This window comes from Pleurodeles waltl, chromosome 4_2 (genome assembly GCF_031143425.1).
Source record: "Pleurodeles waltl isolate 20211129_DDA chromosome 4_2, aPleWal1.hap1.20221129, whole genome shotgun sequence".
Classification (NCBI taxonomy): domain Eukaryota; kingdom Metazoa; phylum Chordata; class Amphibia; order Caudata; family Salamandridae; genus Pleurodeles; species Pleurodeles waltl.
In genome coordinates, this window is record NC_090443.1 from 408,865,153 (window position 1) to 408,883,309 (window position 18,157).

General features: G+C 43.9%; 1 protein-coding gene across 7 annotated transcripts in view; it reads right to left on the reverse strand.

Annotated features, from left to right (window-relative positions):
* Window positions 1–18,157, reverse strand: part of RABGAP1L (RAB GTPase activating protein 1 like) — a 1,234,468-nt gene that overhangs the window by 214,542 nt on the left and 1,001,769 nt on the right. For 2 of the 7 annotated variants that reach the window (XM_069231595.1, XM_069231599.1), the window contains exon 1: window positions 4,550–5,866. The exons of the other annotated variants lie outside the window; for them this stretch is intronic. In XM_069231595.1, coding sequence (XP_069087696.1) covers window positions 4,550–4,723 — 174 coding nt within the window. In that variant the 5' untranslated portion in view covers window positions 4,724–5,866. Of the gene's footprint in view, window positions 1–4,549; window positions 5,867–18,157 lie in introns of those variants that run through there. 7 annotated transcript variants of the gene reach the window in all.

The window sequence follows — 18,157 nt, forward strand, 5'->3', positions numbered from 1 at the left end:
CCAGGTTTTCTGGTTTCACATAGTTCAATTCAGCCACTAGATGTATATCCTTTGCTTCGCCTACACCTACTTTACTGCCAATCACCCCAACTCTGTTGCCCAACCGCCATCCCGTTGGCCTCAATGCGGCCCTCGGGCACATAACAGACCAAGCTTTTTGGCCCCTGGGAAAAAGTTTGTGAGTACCCATGATCTAGACCATCACCTCACATAAGGAACCTCAGAGTGATCAAGAACACAGTCTTTTGCCCGACTCCTTAACTGAATCTAGTTGCAAAAGGAGCCTTTTAAATGACGAGATGCTTAGGTTGACTCTTCCTTAACTTAGGATTCATACAAAAGCACAAAGCCAGCTAAGTACCCACCAGTTCCGTCTAGACTATGCTAACTGTATAAACCTCGAAGCATCCAACAAATTAATTTGGAAGCTACACAGAATCCAGAACAGTTATCTGAGACAACTCCTTAATATCCGGACATTTATTTTATCTGCACTTCAGTCTTCCCCTTGTTCGACATTGCTCAAAGTGCATTGCTCATCGCACCATTTAGGATTCAGGCCTGGCTTCCTCTAGCAAAACATCTGTACCAAACACCAATCCCAGACTTCTTTGATCTAGGCTATCTGTAATCTTAACTGTCTCCTCCTTCTATTAGGCTTGAACTGGAGGAAACTCCTTCTCAGTCCACATGAGCAATATATGTAAAAGACGGGCAGGTGCATTAGGTTGATACCCTATGACTGCCTTTTTACTGAGAAAACTGCATTCCCACAGTCTCCTAACAGTATGCCTGGGGATGGAATGATCACTTTACTCAAGATGGATGTGTGCTCACTTCTTCCCCACATAACCAAATGATGATGCCCTGAAAAAGCTACTTTGGAAATTATGTAATGGCCACTAAATCAAAACCTTAAAGCCTTCTTAGCTAATCAGATTCACATTGTTTTGTGAACCATAACAGCTGAAATTATAACAGCAAGGTGTCTGCCAGAATGCCAAATACTTTTTAGTCAATCTGTATTTTTGGGGTTAAATATAATTATTGCAAACATTACAGACAGCTATGCATTTTGTAATATTCTGTTTCAATTTTCAGAAAAACTACCAGATTTACACCAAACTAAAAGAAGCACTTATGTCTATAATTTTTGTTCAAATATATTGTAAGGATATTTTACAAAGATTTCCTAACACCCAACAGGGATGCAACTTCATGGTTTCAGCAAGGTAATCCTCCCTTACACAAAGAACAGATGCAGAAGCAGCAGAAAGGGGGGCGACCATAACAGGGGACTTCAACAGCAGTGCATACTTCCTTCAACACAGAGAACATGTGCAGCATGAGGAACAGCTATGCAATCTTCTCTCACATTCAAAGAACAGTAACATGTACATAGAGGTTTCTCTTCGGCCTTTGACACAGCAGCGAAGAGGGCGAGGGCGAACATGTGTATCGTTCTTCACATGTCTTTAGGTAAGGCCAACAGGGTGTTTTGGAGAGGGACGACAATTTCTGTTTTCCCTTTTGCAAAAGTCATGGAGGTTTTCCATCACTTGCAACCTTGGAGTTTACATGGCTCTCCTACAGACCGCCCTGAGTTTTCGGTAGGCTTGCAGACGGATGTGGTGAAACCCTTCTTTATTTGTACATTCAGTCAATCAAAGAGCGTGTTTCTGTTGTAATGCAATATTGGATAAACACGGCATGTGCACAGGAAAGTCGCATTATTTTCATTTGTACCTAATGGCTGAAACAAAATTCACCAAACCGGTAAAGACACTGAATGAGGCCACACAATATGGTACTGGCAAAATAAGTAAACATTCATTCAGCAGTGTTTCCTGTGTTTGTGACGAAAGTTCCTACTGGGGGTTTCCCTGGGAACCTTTGGAGATCCCTCCCACATTACTACCTCTCTTCCTCATTCCTCCCCAAATTTAGAAACAGCCAAGTCAGTTACCTGCACTTGATTTGGAAAACCTGACACAGAAGGGTCAAACACGCGCACACACACACACACGTACATTCAAGTTGCTTGGGTTGGAGTAGATCTGTTTGGTAGTTAGAGAAATTTAATCTGTAGAAATTGACAAATTTCTATGCTATCGTTTTTATAAATCGGTTGTAGACTGTAATTTTTAACCTAGACTCAAACACGATTGGCTCAGACACAAAACTTTTTATAAACCTTTCATCGTTTCGAAAAATTATTGAAGGATTCCGGGAAGCAATAGCCTTAATATTTTTACGTTCTTGAAACACGAACCCAACATTTTAAAGTTCTGCATACACTGCAGTTTCCACAAATGTCGTAGGGCCATGGGTGAGCAGGAGTTTGAGTAAAGTGCATTTTTTCACCCTTTTAGGGTATACCAAAGGAATGAAAAAGGCACTCTCCTCCAGTATATGAATTGGCTTGCTCGCTTCGTATTTAGTAAAATGTAGAGTTTTTCACGTATGCAAGTGTTAAACAATTCAAAATGTGGGTCAGGAACTGTATTTAGCCCAAATGGGGAAAAAATCAGAGTGAAACAAACATAACAGCCATACAAGCAAATCCAGTTAAATAGTAAACCATAAAAAACACAAAAACGTTAACTTACAAGGCTCAAGTTAGTAAAGATTTATGCTTATGTTAGAAGAAAAACATGATCAAAAACACTGAAGCTGAGCAGCTTCGCTAAGCAGTTCAGCCATTCAGCCACATCTCAACCCCAATGTCTGACAATTCAAACCAGCTACAGAATGAGTGAGGGCAAACCATTGACATTTTTTAAACATATCTGTTGCCAATAAGTACAACATGTACCCTCCCCACCAAGCAAAGGTGAAATGAGATCAGCAATCATACATGTCCCAAAGGGACAATTCATGCTTTTTGAGCACTTGACTACGATGCCATTGCAAGTACAAGTTTTTCCCCAGTGTGTTGCCTATGCAAAGAGAACCTGCACGTTGAAGGTGTTCCTGCGTTTTAAGACATTAACTTAGTCTCTGTAAAATGTGTGTGGGGGTGCAACTGCACCAATAAAATGGGGGTGTACGTGGCGCTGTTTATCGTAAGCTATTATCAGTGTTTTTGATTAGTTTTCATAACTGAACCATAAGTCTCTTTTATTTCAAGCAAGAAACATAAGTTGGAAGACACGTTACATTCAAAACCTATTAAACACAAAATCACCCGCTCATGCTAGGATCTGCTCCTGACCTCGTACAACATGGCATGCGACCTAAGGGTGAAAGCAGTCATTCTGCAAACCACAATATACTCGAAACAGGCGCAATCAAAAAAACAACAAGCTTCCTAAGGGGGGCCGCATCAAAGCCAGACTGTCAGGATAACTACTAGCAATGTAAATGACCTCCGTCTAGGATCACTGTAGGTAAATGTAGTTTTGGATTACTACTAGGCTGGACAACCTTGCATTTCAGAACACATGGCCGAGCCTTCCGAAAAAGGCCAAGGGACTAAACTACCAAATGCTAAGAGCTTCTGTGCAAAAACTAAAAAGCTGGGGGGGGGGGGGGGGGGGGGGGGGGGGGGCAGGTGATGTGGAAATTCCCGATTGTTGTTAATAAAATCCAACATTATGATCTGCAGTGTTTTGGGTACTCTCTATGGGATTTAGCTTTCAGCACCAGGAAACTAAAGTTTTAAAATCCCCGTTTTTCAACCTCCTAACTCCCATCTGCCAAAAATAATTTGGGCTATAGCACACAGACCTGGAACCAGCAAATAGAGAATAGAACCTTCAATTAAATGTTTCTAAATCATTTTTTTTTTATTTAAACACTTCTCCTCCCGTCCACCAGGTGAAAGGAAAACATATAAAAATTCTCAGTGGGGAAAACTTATGTTAAAGCAAATAAAAAAACATAACAGATACCACTGAGGCAATTCAGTTTGTGGCGTGTCCTATAAAGGTCAACGTTACACAACTGTTATAGCTTCTCCAGGAACTCAAAGCCCTGTTCAAAATCCTCCCTCGCAGCTTCAACCCAAAAGAAACCTGGTGCAATCCAGTGCCATACTATATAGATCCAAACACCCGCACAACCCCACACAGACAGCTTGCCAGCGATCCACTCATCCATCCATTCACATTATAGCGATGTTCTAGCAACATTCAGAGACCAGGACATGGAGAAGTGAAAAATATCCTTAAATCCACTATGGAGAAACAGAGCCGTACAGGAGAAGTAGCCCCTCCCACTCGGTATTCTGGGCTACCTCCCGGGACGACGGGTGGCCTTAACGTGCGCGGGTATGCCATGTGACACCAAGGCACCTTGGGAGTACCCAATGCAAGACGGGTGGTCCCATCTACGCCAGAGGGACTCTGTGTGCCACGCCGGGGTTGTTTTTTAAATAATCCACTGTGATGTAATGTAATCTAATAAATCCGATAGAAGTGCAACAAGCCAACAACTCCCAAAAAGCATAAGGTTGTCAAACGAAAACTCTGGACTTGGTCACGGCTCTATGTGGTCACCCTACATATTAAAACTCTCAGGCGATGGACAGCGGCGGGGAGGGTCTCACCGCCAGCAGACGCGGCACAAAGAGGCGGTGCCCCATGCCAAGCAGTTCCAGCACGCGGCAGGCGTACTCGTTGACCAGGGTGTTCCTCTCTTCCTGCAGCTCCTGGGTCTTCTTGACAGGCGGTGCCAGCTGGTCGGCGGCAGGCGGCAGTGGGCACGGGAGCCCCTCTTCCATCGGCTTGGTCCGGTGCGAGGCTGGCACCTCGCTACCACTTTTAGAAGGAAGGTGGACCCGCCACCCTCTCAACTTCGTGCGACAGACAGGGGGGCTCTCCAAAACCGGTCTAATACGGTCGTCGCAGAAACAAATGCAGCCCCGGATGCACCCATCCACTGCTCGCCACGACAACAACGGACACCAGAAACCAGAACAGGGGGCACAGATGGAGCCAGCAACGGAGATTGAGTTAAAAAAAACACCGTCCAGTCACTCCCTCGTTCCAAAAGAAGCCTAACAAGTAGTCCACGGGGTAAAAGTTGGCCAACGGCTGCCTGGCTTGTGGCCTGCTCGATAAAAAGCTCTCTGGCAAGTTGGACTGGTGATGGGGGCTTCTCGCCAGCCCTAAAGTGGCCAAACAGAAGTGGTTCGCAAGCTAAACTCAAGCCATCAACCACAACCCTGTCCAAGAAACAGAAGGGAGTGAAGGTGGTCCCCTCTCTGCCTGGAGCCTTTCGCCAACCCCAGAAACCAGTTTGTGGTCCAAGAAGAGTTAGTGGGCTGGGGTCGTCCTCTGCATTTGGGGCCTTCAGTTATCCCTGAAACCGGAGTGCTGGGCGGTGGCAACACGACAGATCTGGACTTCATCTGTCAAGAGGGATTGTCGACATGAGTCCTCTAAGCACCGATCACCTAAAACTTGTTCCAAAGGTGGGGTAGCTTAACGAGACCGGTACGCTCTGTGTCGGTGCCTTCCGTCACCCACAAAACATACTTGTGGTCCACGGACAGAAACGTGCATGAGCCGCGGTGCCTGGGTCTGCAGCTCCAGTCACCACCGGCCTGTGGTCCAACGAATGGAAGCTGGGTGGGGACCGCACGAAGACTCGGGATGCAGAACCTGCTGGACCGCGGGAAGGTATCGTCGATAGAGGCCTTCTGAGCGGTGCAAGGCGTGGATGCCAGGGTTGCCCGTGCATCGCCCGGTTCAGCGGATGGCAGAAGATCAATCCTCCGGAAGTGGTTGGGCGCCCTAGAGGTCTGAGGGGGGCCGGGGCACCCCGTCCGCCCGGCAGGCTCGCGCGAGGACAGGCGGCAGAGCGGCGGCTGCTGCCCAGCTGCAAGCGCGCAAGAAAAGATGAGCTCATCGGGCCCGGGAGCGCGCGCGCCGCCGCCTCGCGCTCAGAATCCAGCATGATAGGGTGGGCGCGAGGAGGAGGGCTGGGGCAGGCAGCAGGTGGAGGGCTGCCGAGGAGCGGCCCTGGGGGATGCTGTACCAGACAGAGGATATGGCATTAACAGGCAGGGTCCCATTGAGCATTTCTACGACCTCCTATCCTTAGGGTCTCTTGTAGATTGAGAATGGTATTAGTCAGCGTAATCGTACCCCTGTTTTTAACCTCGCAAGGATAAAAGGTGGAATCAGCGCTCTAATACTACCATCATCATGTGTTGGTTACACAAAGATCTCTTTAGCAGATGTACCCACTGGGCTGCACCTACAGGTGACAGAAATATATCAACATAAGGCACATGAATCCCACACAGGGGCTTGGGCCCTGCAAAAAATGTTACATATCACAACATCATGAGCAGCTACATATAACCTGTGAGCTGCACTTACACCTAAATCTATGCATCTGGTGCATGAATCCAATTAGCAATCTACCACTTGCCCTGCCCAACCAGTGCTTTAATCAACATACATGTGAACATTCTGAAACAAGAAAGAAGGAGATTTTAAAAACATATATATATCAGGGGACTTCATTTTCCCCATTGATATACATTGAACCAAATGCAATTGCAGACAGAAGACAGATAAAACTAGGTCATTTGTGCCTAAACAATCTAGAGCAGAGGTCTTCAAACTGGGGGGGCGGGCCCCCCTAGGGGGGCCTGAAGCGATCCCAGGGGGGGCCCCAGATTCTGGCCAAAATAAATATTATACAGATAACAGGCCTTTATTTTAAGCAGGAGGATGTTATTGCAGTTTTAAAAAGGTAACAGTACCTAACTGCAATGTTTAAATAGGTTTAGACATATTTAAACATTGCCATGTTTATAAAATAATTGTGAAAAATTCTGAGGGGGGCCCAATGATTTTTATTTTTCAACTGGGGGGCGCGGCATTAAATAGTTTGGAGACCTCTGATCTAGAGTCTCCTGTATGAATCGGGTCTATGGGCATGTATGATCAATAACATGCGAAGGGGCTGTAGAACCCTTTGCAGGGTAACCACCCTTTGACTACACAACGTACACAGAGAATAGAAAAACAACGACCATCAGAATTTGCATGACGAAAAAGGAGTGAAATTAATCACACTACAGAGCCCAAAAAGGGGCAGGGGTCACTGGTTATCTACGAGGTTCAACCAAAAAAGAAACAAAAAGGGCAGCTGAGAATTATTCGAAGCTCAAATACCTACGTCAGACCCTCCCAGGAGAGCTATCTGCCGGGGTCTGATATTTTCAGACATACAATTCCTTTAGAATATCAAGTCAGAAAAGAGATTCATGTGTAATCTAGTCTCTCGTCAAAAGCATCTCAAACCAAACTTGGCTTTTTACACATAACACCTTTGTGTTGTGGCTTCTAAGCCATCACTAATGAACAGAGGTTCTCGTTGATAAAATGCAAGAGAATCCATATAAACATTCTGTACGTTTGTACGAGGTACATGCGTAGCGCAAACCTAACTGAAAAGGCAGCAAAGCTTTTTACAGGGCCAAAGGCAAGCATTTAGATAACAAATGATAGGAGAGATAGAGGCTTTTGGATTTTTTTATGCACTATGAAGTAGTGTTCCTTAAAGAGGTTTGCCTTCATCTCTTTGCTACACTGGAGCATCTTTAGGGGTGGTTCTTATGGATATGGGATGTTCTTCAATTTCCAGGGAGCACAGGTGGGAAAGACCTGCAGCCTTGCTTTTTCAGTTTCTCCTTTTCGATGCTTCTTTGTCTCCAGATGCCGAGAGTGTCCACAAGATAAGCAGAGGTGCTGATCCTAATGGCTTTACAAATGATACAGCTGGTTTTGAAGATGGTGCGCACTGCCAAGGTGAACCCATGAAGTTCCATTAAGAGTAGGTTGGGGGGGGGTGGGGATGGTGGAGGTGGGGGGGGGAGGAGGGGAAGGGGAGTTGTCAAGAGAATACATTTCTTTAGGCCCCAGTTGAGACCAGGGTAACTAACTTTCCCAGGATTCTTGAAAGGCCCAGACATTATACCTAAATATGACTGTATATCAAATTGCCTGTATTCGTTGCTAACTTGACTTTACAGTCTTTGTTGAACTGTAAGTCATGGAACATTAATGCAGATCTAGAACACTTTTTAAAGCGCTTTCGTCTTATATTTGCTGTTTTAAGTATGTACTGAGAAGAGGGAAAAATACAGGCTTTAGGCAATTTTCCAAATTTTTGTACTGACTGGGACATTAACATACTGGTCATGGCAGTAAAAAATATGGCCAGGTGGCAACCTTAGATGAGACTTGCTGGGGCACGTGGGGTGCGCCCTTAAGTGCTGTCCGTGAGGAGTCAGAGACCACTGCGTAGGCTGAAACTACTATCCTGAATTGAGGGTGTGAGAGCTTGAACAGCAGTTCTGAACTCAGTTTCTGGAAGTAACAGCTTCACTTTCATCAGAAAAGTGAGCTGGAACTAGGCCGTTTTTGGCTTTTTGCCATGCATTTCTTGAGGGTGTGGTCAGTGTCCAAGGTAAAGATGGCCACAGCACACAGAAAGTAATGTCCAACAGTAAAGCAAGAATAGATATTCCTGATGTCGTTCTGTAGGTTGGGAGAAGTATGAAGTTGAAACGAGTCTCAAATCCTGTTTGCAGATGGTGCCTTTATTTGTAGGTGTTAGAAATCATTGAGTCATCATGGAGATACAGCCAACACGTGTTTCGTCACACAGGTGACTTCATCAAGGCTTGGTATAGTAGTAAAGCTGTAATTAGTATGGCTGCGCCAAGCAGCTGCACGTACGTAGGTAGAAAGCTTGTGTGATAATGCAGATAGAGGAGGCCCTGATAAGCCTACCGCTACTCTTCTTCCTGGTTATGGTTACAGGCTTATCAGGGCCTCCTCTATCTGCATTATCACACAAGCTTTCTACCTACGTACGTGCAGCTGCTTGGCGCAGCCATACTAATTACAGCTTTACTACTATACCAAGCCTTGATGAAGTCACCTGTGTGACGAAACACGTGTTGGCTGTATCTCCATGATGACTCAATGATTTCTAACACCTACAAATAAAGGCACCATCTACAAACAGGATTTGAGACTCGTTTCAACTTCATACTTCTCCCAACCTACAGAACGACATCAGGAATATCTATTCTTGCTTTACTATTGGACATTACTTTCTGTGTGCTGTGGCCATCTTGTCCCATTTTGTTCTAGGGTACTCCTAGTACCCGTTTTGGTGCCTACCGGGTAGTAAGGCACTGGGCCATTTTGCACCGGACTTTGCTCGTACTTCTTTACTTTGTAAAAACTATTTGTTTACTGCCTAGAGGTGCAGCGCCTCTCACCCTTACTCCCCTCATTTCTCTTTTCCAGGCAGTGTCCAAGGTAAATCCAACCAACTTGGCATTTGGTGAAAGACAGATTCGAGATTGTCACGATTCCTATTGCTAAGCCAAATTTGTACTATTTCTTGCTTCCTATTCTTGGCAAATAACGGGAATTCTGTTGTGCTCACCAAGTACATTTTCATCAGGTAGATTTGCACATAATGGACCCGCATTTGGGGTGTTTGCATTTTCATTGCTTATTTTGGAAACCTGTCACAGTGCAGCCTCAGTGTGCATGACCTTTAAGGGACCTTTATCATCTTCATTTGGAGGGGAAGAGGCAGGACCATCAAGTGACCTTCTTACAGTAAAAGTCGGGGAGGAGTCAATCATTGCTTCAAGGGCGGAGATTACTGGTTGGTACTTCAGAAACAACTAACATGCCTGCATACAGAGAGGTAAGCAAAGGTATGTGCTATACACAATGCACTTGTACCAGTTATGTGCAAGTGCACAGTATTGCAAATATACACCACATGTCCTCATAGTACATAACACACATGTAGATGCTGTGCACTGGTGCATGCCAGGATCAGGTATGTCTCATGCACAGAGACATGTTATGCCAAGCACAGGTGCAAGATATACATTGGAACATGCTACGCATATACATGGACACACAGGAAGAGGTACAATCAAGTGCTCTTGTTTTAACCTTGCTCGAACCAAACAATTGTACTGTGTAACCATCACACCATGTACTACTAATATAAGTAAATGGCTGAATGAAAAGACTTGTATTGGACTACTCTGTAAATCATACTGATTTGAAGTGCTTCTTAATTGACTCAATCAAATGAGAAGACAGATGTGTCAAGAAAAGTGAAGAGAGGTTTCTGAAAGAGTGGTGCTTTATACAATGCAAACGTCAACAGAGCGCAAGAACATCAACATTGTTTGGGGAGCCTAAGTATGTGGTGGTTAGATGACTGCAAGTAGCCCAGATTAAAGCACAGTCAGTTGTTGCTGAGGTACTTTGGGCTCTCAGGTCCTTGCACATGTAGATCACCAGGGTGCTTTGAAAGCGACCTGGACACTGGGGGATAATAGAGTCTTTGGAGTTGCTAAAGGAAATGTCCAGAGGTGTATAACACAGCAGTCTTACCTTCATTTTTTTAGCACTATAAAGATCCCACATACTTCAGAAAGTACACCAGGAGGGGTCCTTTATCAATTTACCCAAGTGTCCTAGATTCTGTCTGCCTATAGAAGGGATACCCATGTTGCTCTTATGATTTAACAGCAAGAGAGAATTCTCCCTAGCCTCAATATGGACTGAGTGCCTGCTTGGGAACGATTTTATTATTAGCTTCGGTAATGACGTTTCTGATGGAATGTCCCTAGCACTAGACTGGATCCAGAGAATGTTTTGAAATGCACCCATGTGACAAAAGGTGGCACCTTGTGGCTTTGCTGTGACTCTGTATCACCTTGGACATTATCGAGTGGAGCCACATGTAAGCGCTAATCCTATGCACTGCCATCAGTTTCTTAATCGCTTTTCTGTTGCATCCTCATATCTAGAGCAGTCAAACAAATTTTAGGTGACAGTGTGTCAAAATCTAACTTAGAGCCTTATTATGATGTTCAGGAGAGCTGGGAGGACCGTGAGGAATCTGGGCTACAATATCCATCCTAAAGAGCATTATCGAAGGTAACTTGTTCTTCTGATTGATACTCTAACCACAGATTCCTCACTTTAAAATAGATAAAAGAGCAGTACCTCCCAAAGATGGACGGTCTATTGGCATTCCCTCTGGTTTTATACAGATCATATCCCAAATGTATAAAGGTGCAATAGCCCAGTTGATTATAAATTCCGTTGACATTGGCTCCTGCAAGATGACTAGGGGGAATGAGAAACGGGCTGTCCCCTTTCACCTTTACTTTTTCTCACTTTATAGAGCCCTTAGCTATAGCACTAAGAGCGGATATGAGCATCAAGCCACCATAAGCGGTATTACTAAAATTATACTCTACGCTGATGATATTGCTCTATTTTTGAAGCCTAGTCTGGAGAATCAGAAGACGGTCTTTGATATTTTCCAAGACTTTCAAGCCTTAGGCGAATACTAGATTATTAGGTTCAAAACTGAGATTTTACTATGTAATTGCATGCTAGACACTTTATTGCCCGAATTTCACCTTTTGTCAATTCCAAACTGAAGCGCATTTAGGAATTTACACACCAGAGAATATTAATGATTTATACACACTGAATTACTCTTCTTTGCTCAGTAAGATTAGGGTGCTTTTTTTTCGAGATGGGTTAACTTACAGATGTCAATAGTGGGTTGCATTGCACAGATTCGCATGTTGGGTTTACCTCTGTGCAATTGTTTTGTTTTTGGCGCCCTTCAGATGATGTTTTTAAAGAGATAGAAGGGATGTTTTCCACCTTTATTTGGGATAATAAAAACCTAGATCAGTGTTAGGCACCCCATATAGACAAGTGAAAGATGGGGGGGTCTGCTCTTCCCCATCTAAAAGAGTACAACTTTGCAAATTTTACACATTGTTTCTAAAGATTTTTTAAGTCCCAAGAAGTTTCAAATTGGGTGGATTTTTTTTTTTTTTAAATCAAATTTTATAGGAATATAAAATAGATGATATCCTATGCCTTACAAAATTGCTCAAAAATGTTAGATATAAGATTCTACAATGGTCCCTAAAACGAATGGAGAAATTGTTCGAACATTATGACACACCCGCCATTAATGGCGTCACTCGTCTGACATTTTCATTGGCCACCTTCCTTTAAAAGATAAAAAAAACAAAAAACACTTACATATGGGAGAGCAATTGATATTGGAGCATTGCAGATTTTTAAAATGTTAACACCTGGAAGGGTAGGACCAAGGTTGAACCTATGATTAGACACTTTAAAATGCTGATCCAATGTTTGTTTATTCATGAAAGACACTTTCCAACAGAATTAGATCCCAGAAGAATTATGTCAAGTGTAGACGTAGTTGAAGATTTGGTTGAGACTAAAACATGTAGATCAATTAGTTAGTGGGTAGCTACTTTTGGACAATATAAAGGAAACCAACGTATCTATGAAAACTCGTAAGGAAATGGCAGTCTAAGGAGGGTCTTTCGATTTCAGCTGAGACTTTGAATAAGATTAATTTGTTTGGCGTCTCCGTATTAAAGGGGGTAGATTGTCGCTGTATGCAATATTATACAATGTGGCTGCTCTATATAACACCAGTTTTCCTGAATAAAATGAACCCCCAGATACCTGCAAGCTGTTTCAGGTGAAGTATGGAGGGTGAGGGTAATTGGACATTTATTATCTGGAACTGTCCAAAAATAAAGCAGTTTCCGGACGATTTACAGGAATACTGCTCAAATACGTTAGAGACTAATTTCTCAATTGATACGCAGACAAAAGTATTGGGCTACTCATCTGTCGTGAATATGAAATATTTGCAGAAGAAACAACTTTTTGTGATTACTGTTATTGCAAGGTCGATAATTCTGCAAAAGTAGCGGTCAGAAGATTCTCTCACTTTCCAAGACTGGCTGTCTAAAATGCTAAAGATTAAGGGACTAGAATTTTGTTATGCAGTGAGATTTGGTACATATAAGAACTTTCGAAGTTTATGGGCCGAATTGGTATATGTAGGGCCATGTTTGTTTTGCTGTTTACGTGCGGGACAAAGGGCAATATTTGATTTAACTTCTTCCTGTTAATTATAACAGCTGCTGCTAATATTGGGACAATGTGCAATATTTGTTTTTATTACTATGCACTTTACTGTCTTAATGTCAAAAGCTGAATATGTATAGTTCTTTTCCTCTGTCGTAATCCTGTGCTAAAACTGTTTTTCTTTAAACTGTAAGATGAATTGATGGCAGTATGAACTCTTCCAACAGTAAAAATAATAAAAAGATGAATGTCTAAAGAATGGACTCAGTTTAGTAAGTCTTGCAAAATGGTCCTCCCATTGAACCTGACTGTCAAGGTAGTGTTTTGTGAATGTGAGCAAAGATGCCCATGCCACAGCCGGGAGATGTCGAAAATTGGTACCCCCTTTGCCAATGCTGTCAAAATGTCCTTGACCCTGGTGGAATGACCCAGCAGTCCTTCAGCGGATTGCTTCTTAGCCAGTGCACAGCACGTTTTGATGCAGAGGACTTTACATCTTCACAGGTCCATTTCTGCACCATATTCCCTTTTTTTTACATCTAACAAAGAGCTGATCATCCACAAAATGGTCTCTTGTGTGGTCAATGTAGAAGCTCCAAAACCTTTTAGGGCTGAGCCGATGGAGCCTCTCCTCCTCTTCTGAAGGATGAGGTAGTGCAAAAAAAGTTGGCAAAAAGTTAAATTGGCCAACCTAAAAAGGTGCCACAACTTTTGGTATGAAGTCTATTCAGGTCCTCCATACTCATTAGTTCAGGGAAGAAAGTGGTACATCAAGTGTAGTTCACTTAAATGGTGCACAGAGCTGTTTTGAGTGTCAGTAGTTGACGTGAGCAGCTGTGCATTGGCTCAAAAGCCATACAAACAGCTTCAGGGGAAACATGCAAGCTAGACCTTGATAAAACGCATCAGGGTGACTTAAACAGTAAGGGTTTATTCAGGTGAACACAAAAAAGGCCGAAAGTGTTGATAAATAACCCTTAACTGCTTTGAATGCAAGGCCTTGCTGGGCCAACGATAGAACAAAACAATAATCTGAAAATCTGACATGATGAGAGTCGGTATAATGAGCACCACAGCAGGCAACAAATTCCGCCCAGCCCAGGACTTTGTGGAAGGGCATTAGGCTGCAACTTTGACACTGACTGCTGTAGCTGGAAGATCAAACAAATTTAGCTGCTGCCTGTCAAGCTCCAAGTATGAAGGTGCAGGTTGTGGAGACTTGGGTGCAGGACCCTCCCTTGTTGCTGAGACAGGAGGCGCTCACGAAGTGGCACGTGGATCGGAGGTAAAATGCTCCTGCTCAGGAGCTCTGAATATCATACCAGCCTGGCCCAGTTTAGGGTAATTAAGATGTCTTGGGCTCATTCTGCCCTGCTTTTTCCTCAGAACTCAAGGCAGAAGAAACAGTAGTGGTGGGAATGTGTAGATACGACATGTGCCATATCATACCCAGATTGAATTTCCCAGTGACTTTTTTGGAGGAAACTACGGTGCCCAGTATTCAGAACTACCAGTGATTAAAAGTGGCTGAGAATAATTCAAGCATTCCACCCACCACTGTTTTGTATACTTACAGTAATTGGGATGTTGTACATTCTCGATGTGGCGAACAGATCTAACCAGGGCATTTACCAGTGATTGAAGGTGTCTTTTGCTACCTTGGGATGGAAATGCAACTTGTGGTCCCCCAACCAACATCTGGTCAGGTCATCTGGTATGGCATGTAGAGATTCTGCAAGTCGTTTGGCTACCAGAATGATGTTCTGCTGGCCCGGCCTCCAGGCACAGCTCCCAGGACTCCACTCTGCCCTGCATGTTGCAGTACCACATGCCAGTCATGTTGTTCTTGAGGACCTGCACCAGCCTCTCCCTGGGGGTCGGACAAGTTGCCTGAAGCTCCAGAAGGCCGATATGGAGATGGCTCTCCACCAGAGGACTCCTATCTCTACCTTCCCAATGTGACCCCTTTAATCCAGCAATGAAGTACCTGCCACAGCTGTGAAGCCTGGCTGGAAAAGGGAAAGTTGCCAGCTAAAGATCAGGTTGGTGTTCGACTGCCTCACAGAAGAGGATGAAGCTGGAGAAGCAGCCGTAATGCTGGGCCCACTGAGACCGGAGGTTACACTGCAGGGTTCTCATATGCTATTTGGTGCTTGGGAGAAGAAGGGTGCACAGGGCTAGGAATCCAGAAGGCCTCACAGCCACCCTCACTGTCCTGGCTGAGAACCAGATTTTAGCTCAAAACATCAGACTCATAAGTTCAATGTCACACACTCACTGTTGCAGTGGTGGACAGGCCTTAAACGCCACAGCGTCTAGGACAGCTCCATGAACAAAATCCTGCATATGGGACTTTGACTCATTGTTGGAAACCCCACAGATGTCAGAAGATCAACCTCTGTCCGCAGGTGGTCCACGACTGACTACAGAGAGCCCATCATAGCAGCTAGAGGGGACACATTAATTCTAGCCTCTGAAGATGGATGTCAACCACCACAGTCACTTTCGTGAACACCAAGTGCCTGCGGTAAGGCAGAAGGGAAGTAGGGAAAAATCTGAAGTGCTCCAGATCCAAGGGTGAACCAAAAATAACTCTTACGGGTCTGCATGAATGGTATATGAAAGTCCAGGCACCCTATTCATTTTCCTGGATCTACAGCAGAAAGAATATCTGATAAAGAATATGAGAAAGGTTGAGCAGTCTCAATATGTCTTTACTCAAAACGTAATTCAGTAGGCTAAGGCCCACTATAGGGCAGCAGCCTCTGCTTTTCTTTGGTACCAAGAAAAAGAGCAAATGGCACCCCTCTTACTGAATCCAGCAATTTCTCAATGGAACCCCTGGCCAATATAAGGTTGCCTTCATTCAGTAATATTGCTGAATGGCCCACTGAGTATTGCTCCGATGGGCAGAGAAGATGAAGAGGGGAGAAATTAAAGGCAGGGTGCAGCCCCTTTCATTGATTTGCAAGACCCAGCTGTTTGACGTGATGGATCTCATGGTGGGGAGGAAATGACTTAACCACCTCCTACCTGATTGAGGGCCAGTGAGAGCAAGTTAAAGTGGCGTAGCACCTGTTGCAACAAGGGGGAAAGAGCTAGCACAGAGATATCCTTGCTTTTGCAAACAGCCACATCTGTCTCTTTTACTGACACCTCAAAACCCGAAAAAACAGCTGCGCAAGTTGGGAGGGGTGTTGTCTGCCAGCTAGTCTCCTGAAATAAGACCTACATTTTCAGGACTTTTCGCTGAACTGCTTGGCGGGAGACAAGTGACACGAGAATTGTCCTGTGACTGGACTGTCCTTAAATCATTTGAGTATGGTATCAGCCTTCTCACCAAATATTTTGGAGCTATCAAAGGGCATGTCCATCTAGGACACTTGGCTATCTCCTGAAAACCCAGATGACTTCATCCAGGTGTGCCTTTGAAGCATGACACTGGTGACTATAGCTTTGCCAACACAGTCCAAGCCAGCATGCAAGACACGTTTTTCTGTATCCTGGGCTTCATGCATTGTTTGAGTCTAACTTGTTTGAGTCAGAAAGGCTCTGCAAGGCTGGAGCTTATGTATGCAGCTCTGTTCCATCACTTCAGGGGCAGTATGGAGTCACTGCAGAGCAACATGGCGTCCCCTATCGGCAGGCAGGAGCATTTCTGAAAAATTCACCAGATCCAGCCTGGTTCCTAGGGTTAACAGAAGGGTGCAGGATCTGCAGTTAGATGTGTACATGAGAAACAGTCTTTTTGAAACCACCTCAATCCTCTGTGTAAAATCTGCATACACTTTCAATGACAGGAGCTTTTCTTTTAAGCCAAAATAGAATGTTAAGATCTGTTTGATGGGTGCGTGGGAGCCCTACTCAAGGTATGAGCGCTTGCAATGTAATTATTACCTACTGGAAGGCCAACCCTCAAGACTTGACTATCTTTTCTCCTTGAGCCACTGCCAACATCCATTACTCCTGTATGAAGCTGGTTTCGAGATCTCTGATTTGGGGGTGAAATGCTCATTTGTTATGACCAAACAAACATCCGTCTGCCCAGGAAGAGAGCCCATTAAGATGCTCTTTTACATGATTTGCTGCAGGCTAAAACTCAAAATAAAACACTTGTTTGTTTCTGAAGTCAGAATCGTGTCCAACCCCTTGCAATTTTTAAATACCTGGATCCAAGAGATAATATTTGAAGAGTGACGCTCTGATGACATTCACGGACCTGAAGAGGGCTATGTGCTGCCCACTCCCCATCATCTAAAACTAAGTTGGCACAAAGTAGCTTCTCGGATTAAACACTCCATGCTTGCTTTATCTACGTGCAGGTCTGCAGGCAGAATGCATGGGCCACCAGTGCCCCTCAAGCATAAGTACTACGATGTCAGCATCATTTTAGGGACAGCTTGCATGCTTTCTGAAACAACAGAGCTACCTAACACATCAAGAACATACCTGCCAAAGTGGAGTACGGTACAAGCTTATCAAAAGATGATGACCAACTGCAGATGAGCTACACAGAGAAGTGTAGCTGCTTGTTGGGCATATTCTCTTTTCAAAAATGAAGCCTTTTGCTCCCTTTCTACAAAAATCCACCTGTTCCGTTGAACACTCCCCACCACAAAGTGTTGTGTTGAGCCACAGCCCAAGATTCTAACACCTATGTATTAATATGCACTTGGAGGTGATATGTTTTTTTGTAATGCCATACAAAATACAACTCGTAATAAAGGTTTTCTAAATCCTCTGAAGAAAGTGCAGGTCCTATGCCAACTTACCAACTAAAGCCAGGAAACCTGGTGGATTGCATCCCATGAACCACCAAGCACTGCATAATATCAGTAATCTGAAAGATTTCATATGATTATTTGTTGGCAGTAGGTTCCAAATGTCTTTTCATTATGTATACATAAGTAGGATATGTTGTGGGATTTTATTGAAATTAATGTCCTATCCTACTGTATAAAATGCGTATAGCTGAAACTATAGCTGTAACCTTAAAAATAAACAATGAAAATAATACGCAGAATAATAAACAGTATTACAAAATTGTAACAGTGGCTCAGAATTCTCTTTTATGAAAATATGGAGTCTATCTTTAGCCTCCAACCCCTCCAGTTATTACCTTTAGATAAGCAGTCTTAGAAACAAAAGGGGCCTGTGCGAGTTTCTAAGGTGGCCTCTTATCTGCATACATTAGATGAACAGGAGAC